The sequence below is a fragment of the Arachis hypogaea genome, chromosome 1 (assembly GCF_003086295.3).
Source record: "Arachis hypogaea cultivar Tifrunner chromosome 1, arahy.Tifrunner.gnm2.J5K5, whole genome shotgun sequence".
Lineage (NCBI taxonomy): Eukaryota > Viridiplantae > Streptophyta > Magnoliopsida > Fabales > Fabaceae > Arachis > Arachis hypogaea.
In genome coordinates, this window is record NC_092036.1 from 62155633 (window position 1) to 62164395 (window position 8763).

General features: G+C 33.9%; 1 protein-coding gene across 8 annotated transcripts; it reads right to left on the minus strand.

Moving 5' to 3' along the window:
* Positions 1-1633: 1633 nt before the first annotated feature.
* LOC112805335 (uncharacterized) lies at positions 1634-8378 on the minus strand. Of its 8 annotated transcripts, XM_025847754.3 has the most exons (15): positions 8249-8350; positions 7736-7821; positions 7324-7506; positions 7133-7241; positions 7014-7046; positions 6423-6547; positions 5485-5619; positions 5139-5215; positions 4766-5031; positions 3920-3976; positions 3661-3829; positions 2854-2911; positions 2694-2779; positions 2549-2605; positions 1634-2017 (listed from the first exon to the last, which is right to left on the minus strand). In XM_025847754.3, the coding sequence occupies exons 3-15, from the start codon at positions 7466-7468 to the stop codon at positions 1922-1924; spliced, it is 1413 nt and encodes a 470-aa protein (XP_025703539.1). In that variant the 5' UTR covers positions 7469-7506; positions 7736-7821; positions 8249-8350; the 3' UTR covers positions 1634-1921. The 8 variants fall into 8 exon arrangements, with proteins under 8 accessions (XP_025703539.1, XP_025703519.2, XP_025703515.1 ...); XM_025847734.3 differs by lacking the exon at positions 7736-7821 and having other exon boundaries at positions 7336-7506; positions 8249-8377; XM_025847730.3 differs by lacking the exon at positions 7736-7821 and having other exon boundaries at positions 8249-8376.
* Positions 8379-8763: the final 385 nt, after the last annotated feature.

An 8763-nucleotide genomic window follows, 5' to 3' on the forward strand; every position in this document is an offset into this window, starting at 1 on the left:
AATATAATTTAAATTATACAAAATTATATTAAATTAGACTACATAACAGATCGTTCACCTAATTACTGGGCAAACTACATTTTTGGAAAACAATTTAACTAATCACCTGACGAACTATAGTTTGCTTACTCATGCATCTAATGTCAAAGAAAAAAAATTCTCTCTTAGTAAATAATGTTTTATTTTAAAAATAATGATTTTTTTATTATAATATAAAAAAATATTAAAAAATTATCAGAATTTATTTTTTTATTATTATTTAATTATTAACTCAATTTTTTTAATTTAATTTTTTTAATTTAATAATCTAATAACACATTTTATCTTATAATATTGATAACGATAAAAACAATAAATTTTAATGTTTTTAGTATATTTTTTTTTATTAAAAAAATCCTAAAGCTATAGATCACGTGAGTCACAAAATGAATGTGACAAATGGTAGGTCGGTGTGTGTTACTGTTCAATCTTCAATCTCATCACTGCTTTAACAGTTTAACCTTTACCTCTCTCCTCAATCTCTGCTTCCTGCCATCTGAATCGAGGGATCTCCCAACGTATCTTTGCTCTTTAGTCTTTACGTACTTTCTATTCAATCCTCTTCCCTTCACTTTCATCATATTCCTGCATCACAAAATTGGGGCAAAAAGGAAACTTTTCCAGCGGGTCCATCCCTTCTCAAACCACAATTTTTTTAGAAAAAGTAAAAACCGAACAAATTAATACTAAATAATTTTATAGTTTTGCTTGATTTTTTTGTCATGTGAGATTGGCAGATGGCAAAGGCAAGCACACTGGGGAAAAGGGTATAAAAAGAAAAGCAAAACCTAGAAAGTACGGTAACAAGGTAGTGTTGATCTTCACGGGTGTTGATCCTTTTCAGGATTCAACATTGTCAACTGTTAATCCCTATAGCTTCTGCTTTAGCCCATGCTAACCCTAAACAAACCAACAATATAATTTCGGCTACATTCTACTTCTAGCTATGCATGGTAAATAACCAAACACCAAGTTGGTATAGATATGCAGTGTCTTTCCAAATATACTAATTTTTTAGTATTTTTTTTCTTTTTCAGAAGTGATGTTCAAACTCAAACATCACTCTCCCAAATCAGACTATATATTCTGTCCATTAGTGACAACTCTAAGATTTCCATTTCCTGCCTTTCCATTTCCTGCCTGGCGATTAGACATATCACATTCGTTTCATTTCACCACACACAAGTGATATTTTAACTTTATGTTTAACTCATTCCTCATTAGTCATTACTATTTATACTCAAGAACAATAATGGGAGATATGCTCGAGTAGTTTGATGCCACTTATTGCCACTGTATTACATTCCAATAAAGTGCTGTTAGGTGATGCGATTATACGGCAATGCTAACATGAAATAAAACAAGAATAATTCTATGATGCACCAAGCAAAGTTATTAAAAGTTTAAAACCTATAGTTCAACTATGGTGCGTCATAGATAGCTTAGTGCACAATTCAAATATATGTCATTGGATTAAATTAGTGATGATATATATAGTATTAATGCGTTAGGACGAAGAAATGGCATAAAAAAAGCCATCAAAGGAAATACGCATGGGCTAAATCTTACTATTCAATAGAAAAGCCATCAAAACTTTATGGTAAATCAATTTCTTTTTTCACACAAAAAAAAGGTTCTCAGTTCTCACTTCTCAGCACTACAAAAAGACACGGTGATTCTTCTTTATATCCTTGTAATATATCCTATCATTAATTCCAAAATGCCTTTGGTTCAAATTCTAACTAAGGTTACAAACGCTTGCATCCATGCAAATACATAGTTTGATAAGAGTTGAAGAACAGAGCACAATGTTGCACCATTGAAATAGTCTACCAGGGACATCCCATTGAAGCTTAGTGGACACAATCATACTTCTTCATTATCAAGATTTGGCATCTTTAAGCTTCGTAGTAGTTAGCTTTGTAACCATTCTATCATGATTAAGCATGCAATTAACACACTCAATCACCAAAGCAACCTGCACATAGCAACCATATTTATGACCGCAAGATTATAATGTTCCTAATCAATCGGTTTTCATACGATTTGTCAACACCGAATCGTTTGGCAAAGGGCCACACCTAAAGGGTGTAACTAAGCGGCCTAATTTAATACTTTTATGAGTGGCCGATTCTATGGCCTAAACCCCTTCAATTAAATAAGAAACAACTACACAAGAATATGCAATTTGATCTGATCTATCTTGACAGCGACTTGATATCGTCTCAAATCAAATATGATTAACCAGTAAACAGCCATACTGATCAGTATCACTATATAAGTTTAGTGTATGGAATATATAGTTTGGCAAGGGCCTTGATTATAGTTTAATGGCTATTGTTAGACTATTCCACATGTTATTTGACACACATCTGGGCGCAAAGAGGAAGAAAAAAAGGAATAAGGAAAATTTGAAGCCTTAAATTTGCACAAGTGAATATCGAGGAGCAGAGCTTTTATTTTTGAGAGGGGTGGGGGAAGATAAACTCGATGAGTAGAGATAATGCACCTGGAAGAGGGCATAAGCAATTGCAGTTGCATAGTAAAAGTTTGCATTCCCAGTACCCTGCAAATTCCAATTACAAAGGTGATTAACTGAAGATAACAAGATGATTTACCTATTTGAAAATGTACATCAAACCAAAAATCCATACCCTCCATATCCATAAGTTGTGCATCACAGGGCTGAGAAGTGAAACCCCAACATAACCAGCAAACAGCAAGAAAGAAAATCGTATGTCTGAAAATGAAGGTGTTGGTTATTGCAGAAGAAACTATGTTTGATATAAAAGGACAGTCAGAAAGAGAAGTAACCTTTGAGTTCATAAGAAAATAACCCAAGTAAACCCAAGTATAGAGCTGAATCACCAACCTAGAAAAAGAAGGGAACTTAAGTAGATCAATTAAATTACAAAGGAAAACAAGTTCACATCCAATGAACATATAATGGAAAAACACCGATGAGCCACTTTATTTATTTATTTTTCCGATACTGAATAGTAGAGTTACTAATTTCAGCAATTACTAATATTCTATAAAACTGCATGTTCAAACTAAATGGTAGCCCCCCACCCTCCTTTCTTCCATTTTCTTCTAAACATGTTTGAGCAATTCAAATGTTGTATAGCTTTTTTATGGTTTGATTGACTCCCTATCGGAATTGCTTGTGGATGTCATAGAATTATGTTAAGAAAATATAGTAGTCAGATTGGATTGATCAATGAAACTATTATATATTATCTTCTATAGTCAATATAAATAAGGCTATCGAAATTCCTGTGCTAGATCTTTAAAATTTGCGGTCAACATTTTTCCGACTAAATTTTAGGTTCCCTCTTATAAATGCGTTGTGCAGATGCAAGTGTATAGCTCTTATTGAGCATTTTTAATTTGAGACAATACAAAATTTTACTCTATCAAGGATTAAAACAATAGCATTTCTTTCCTTCTAAATAGGAAATTCTTTTCATGACACCAAATGAAGGCTAGCCTTCATATACGTAGATATATTACATGCCTAAATTATTTGCACTAGTTTTTGATCCAGTAAGAATTGAATATAAAGGAAAGACAAATAAAAACTTGGTCAGAATTGAAACTAAAGGAAAAATTAGAACTTACTGAAGGATAAGACTTCAACAAGGAAGAAATCATAATATATACAAAAGCAAGAAAGCATGGCCGGTGATTAAGCCGTAAGGCTAATGGCATTATCATCAACAGAATATTCCCATGAAATACCATCAAGAAGAAACTTCTGAAGAAGTCGAAAACTTCGGCAAAAAAGTACCTGCATTAAGAACTATGTAAGTGCCAGAGTTCATGGTAGGTATGCAACATTCAAACATTCAAAATTACTTCCTTTTCCTATAAAACATACCACAAAACTCCAATATTTGGAGACAGGTCTGGTATGGTAAGGATGAAACCGTAGGTTCTGCGTAAACAAGTAGAAAGACCCATTAACAATGATGAAACTAAAAATTAAGATACAAAACTGTAAACAAGTCCTTCTAACTAAGTAACAAGTCTCGTGTCACGAATAAGAGATAACAGAAAAACAACAGCAGAACTCTTATAATCAAATCAACGTTCTTCAACTATGCATAATATAGTAAAGTCTACCACCTCCAAGAAAAAAATTGTCACTGGACAAAATTCATCCAAAATCACAATTTACTTCTTAAACACTGACCTTAAATACCACATATCACAATTTTTGGAATGATAGTTGAAAATCATGCATACTGCATTGACATGCAAAAAAGCTATGCAAATGCTGGAACCAGGAAACAAGTGATTTAATGACCCAAATTACAAATTATTGTTTTAATTTACAATATTGGTAGTTTCAAGCATTACATGAACAAATAACAATAATAAAGACTTCAACATTTTCAACTTTTAAGGGGCAAACAGCAGAAGATTTTTTTTTTTTTTTGAACTTCTAGATCACCACATTTATATACTCTGACAAGAACTCAGTACTTATGCAATTGCTTTGGAGTGGTTTTAAAGGTCTATAACTATATTGAAATGATAACGAATGGAATCTTCACTAATTCTTCAAACGACTGCTCCATAAGCAATGATAACCAATGGTGTAAATAATAAAAGTCTGAATAAAATTGAAGGTATAAACTAATTTGAATTCGTAATTAGACACTATACAAACAAATATGCCGCTATGTTTTGGTATAAAAATAGTGAAATATTTAGACAAAACCTTCTGTACAACTCCTGTAGACCACCATGCTTTTGGAGATATATGCCACATAAGACTAAGACATAGGATGACCACAGCAGTATCCAGATCAAAAAATGAACAACTAGCCTCCATGCAAAGACCTTTAGCATGCTACTTTGATCCTTCAACTCTTCTTTTAAATGATCGCTACCAATTGAGGAGGAATTGCCAACCTCAAGTTTTATCCTCCGTTGGAATAACTTTCTAGGAGGAGCATCAGGACCATACCCCAACAACAATATCACCTGGTAAATAAGATTATATATGTATTTATAGATAATTAGTAATTGTAAAAGATTACAAAGATTTCATAGTATGCTGCAGATGCAATTCAATGAGTTCAAGAGCATACTGGAATAATAAGGATTGATGGGTAAAAAGACAAGTGTGTAGCCAAAACCCATCCAAAAGCTGCCAGTGAAGCTAATCCTATTGTCAAAACAGTATCAACATTTGACAAAATGTTAAAAGGAAGATCATTATCCAGTTAATATAACATGATAATGGTATTTGATTGATCCTGTTTTAATCATTCATAATCCCCTAATGATGTAATTTCTTGTGAATTCTAGCAACATTTCCAAAATAAATTCAATAGCATTTACATGATCCCATAGGCAATCATTACCAAAATATTTTGTCCATGCAAGCATGCTCCATAAATTAAAAACTAGAGGTAGTTAGCTATAGCTGCTTACGTTTGCAAGCTCCATAAAGTGATAACACAACAACTAAGTTCTCAATTGCAGATGTGGATAGACCAACACATGCAATTATCGTGAAAGGATTCCATAAATATACAAGAGCGGCAAAATCTCCTGAAGGAAGAACCTCTGTAAAAAGTGAATACACTATCAACAGGGATGATCAAGAATTTACAATAATTTTCAAAATGATCCACTGCTCAACAAGAGAACCTTTAAATATACGATATGATCAGAAGTTAATGCATAACGATAATTGTTAAGTCATGTTTCCTAATGAAACACTTTTGGGAATGAGTGGTATGCACAAATTTAGTGTTTTTTCTTTTTTATTTTTTTTTACAGGTCACCAAACCACAAAATCTTCAGCATCCATTTGTTAACAGAAACACACAATACTTTGATAAAACTAAGGAATACTCCTGTCATTCAATGGATATATTCAAAAACCTTATGTTCAAACCACCTCTATTACTACCCTTTTTTTTTCCATTTTAAACAAGAACAAATGCAGAAGGGGAGCGTTGGAATAACAATTGAGTTTTCTCCATGTGACCTCAAGGTCACGGGTTCAAGCCGTGGAAACAGCCATTGATGTAATTAATAGGTTAGGCTGTGTACATATACATTACACCCTTTATATTTTAAAAACAAGAACAGATGCGCATTTATGGCCAAAATTAATGCCACAATAATAGATTTACATTGCACACATATAACCAACTGAAATAACTATAATAAACACCTCATTAACAAATCCGTTAGCAGTGAACTTATATATCAAAATTTAACTCTAGCAATTTCCATGGATATAGCTTCTAGATTTTCAATAAAGATATAATAATAGTAGATTACTAAAATTAACATCTACATAAAATTAACATCTTAAATTTGAGCAGGAGGATAACATATACAGCACACACAATAACAACCTGAAGTTTCCGATAACTGATGAAGGCCAAGAACTTTTAAACTAGAACTGTATGCTGCCTGAAGACTTCTACCGGCAGCACGGATGAGAGTTGCACTGATCACATCTGCAATCACAAAAACCAAACTATATCCAGAAATGAGCTGGATAATTCACTGCTTAACTATGTGTGCAACATACATAAAGTTAATAATGCAGATGAAGAACTCAATATGCAAGATACAAAAGAAGAAGAAGGATGGAGAAACATGTTATTTTGGATTTAAAAGCATCAAGAAAAATGATGATCAAATGTAACTATAATTCAATCCTAAAGATGTCACAAACTATAAGCATGTCTTCTTTTCTATTTAAAAAAGTCAGAACCAATTTTAGAGCAATGGCCTCTCTCTGGTAGTAGCAAAATGCCAAAATCACAGTTTTATTGTATAAAGAGAGGACATTTGTATCTAGATTCACTCGAGGTAAACACCAACAAGGTGGAAAAGATGTTTGACTCGTAAAGAACAACTGAGCAACCACAATTAATGAGGATTAGGACATAAACAAACAACTGATTAAAAACCAAATAGTAAAAGGCAAAGGAAGTTACCTGCAGAGAAGTTGATCAGGTTGCCCTTCAATTCTTCAAAACAATATCTCCAAAGTCATTACTCAATTCAATCCAAGCCACAAAGAATAAAAAAAGCTGGTCCAATACAATAGATATACCTTGTAACTGTTAGAGGACCGAGGAGTGCCAACAACAAAGGAGAACCATGGTACATGGATCCAGCATATGGCGACATCGATGATCGCTTCAGCCAATAACCCTCAGCAACTGTGGAAACAAAAGTTGAGCTCAGAAAATTAAAGATTTTGGAATAAACAAGGAACATAGAATGTGGAAAAAGATAGTGTACGGCGGCGAAGACTTGTGAGAGGAGTGGAGACTTCGGGGCGAGAAGAGAGGTTGAGGTTCCTAGGGAAGTACACCAGAATCAGCCTCAATGTGACAGAGCCAATCACCCACATCCAGAACCATTGCACCTTCTTCTTCTTTGTCATCTTTTCCCTCTCTTTTAATCTTCCTTGATTTTGATGCACTGCAAATATAAGCTTCTTCAGCTCAAAACTCACTCACTGCTAGGGCAATCCCCCTTTTTTTCCACTAAAACAAAAGAATTATATATACATCTCCAAATTTAGCTATCTCCTCTCGAATACCAATATCCTATTGATGCCTTTTTTTTCAACATAATGTACACTACATTTGCCACTATGATAAGGAACTTAAAACATAATTTGCAAATGGTTATAAAAAAAATTCAGTACCTTGGATAAATATTAGCTATTTATGCAAACAATAAGTAGACACTGGAGCAAACAGAAACTAATAGCTTCCGGTAATGCTAGCAAATCTACAAACCAAAAACAAGCTCATAATTTCAGCTCAGAACAAGCCATTTTAAAGACCTTATACCTAACATAATCTTCTTCATAAAAATAAAACAAAACTTTGACACATCACAGATTAGGAAAACGGCACCAGTTTTCACCCAAACTTATAAAATAATAAAGAAATCACTCAGTGAGAGGAGTGGGACGAGTCTGAGAGTAAGACAACAGCAACAGAACCGAAAATTCAAGCTCGAATGAACCGAGACTGAGACACGATGCCTCAGCAAATCGATGAAGAAGAAGAAGAAGAGAATAAAAGGAAGAGGGTTTATGGAAACCCCGGAGAGGCTAGCGGCGTTCAGATTATGGTTCAGAACTTGCAGGAACCCGACTTGAAGAAGATGAAGATGCAATGAATCAAAGGAGATCGGAAACGGAAACTGAAACCTCTGGTGGAAGCGCCGCTGGAGAAGACAACAGAAAGAGGAGAACCTTGGGGAATAGGGCTGCACGGCGCTGATTCAACGAGGCTAAGCAGATGCATTTCGGGCCAAATGCAATGAGGGTCGGGTCTCTCCATATGGTATGGTCCGAGTCGGTCCTGGACCATGGCCGAAAAAGAATAAGCGTTTGTTTAATTTTTTTACTTCTTACAATTAGTTCATGGATCTTTAATCTTAATTTTTGGTCAAAGCCCACAACTCCTAAACCACCCTTTAACAGAGATAAAACCCCAAGAGAAAAAAAACAGAAATAAAAACCCAAAACAAGAAAAAAAAATTAGAAACGGGAACCTTGTAAAGAATAAAAAAAAAAAAAGAACAATAGAAACCCAAACAGCAACCCTCGCCTCGAATCCTTTCCCCAAACGCTAAACCAACTTATATGTCAAAAAACAGTAAACAACTTGAGTTGGTTTTGTGGCTCGCTAATTCATTTAAATAAGTATCGTAAATTGTACA

Excerpts from the sequence above, each read along its gene's own strand:
- LOC112805335 (XM_025847730.3), bottom strand. The coding sequence starts at position 8,345 with ATGCATCTGCTTAGCCTCGTTGAATCAGCGCCGTGCAGCCCTATTCCC. Across the intron at positions 2,912-3,660 it reads TGTTGAAGTCTTATCCTTCA|GTTGGTGATTCAGCTCTATA; the intron begins GTAAGTTCTAAT and ends TTCTTTTTCTAG. Across the intron at positions 2,606-2,693 it reads ACAACTTATGGATATGGAGG|GGTACTGGGAATGCAAACTT; the intron begins GTATGGATTTTT and ends TGGAATTTGCAG.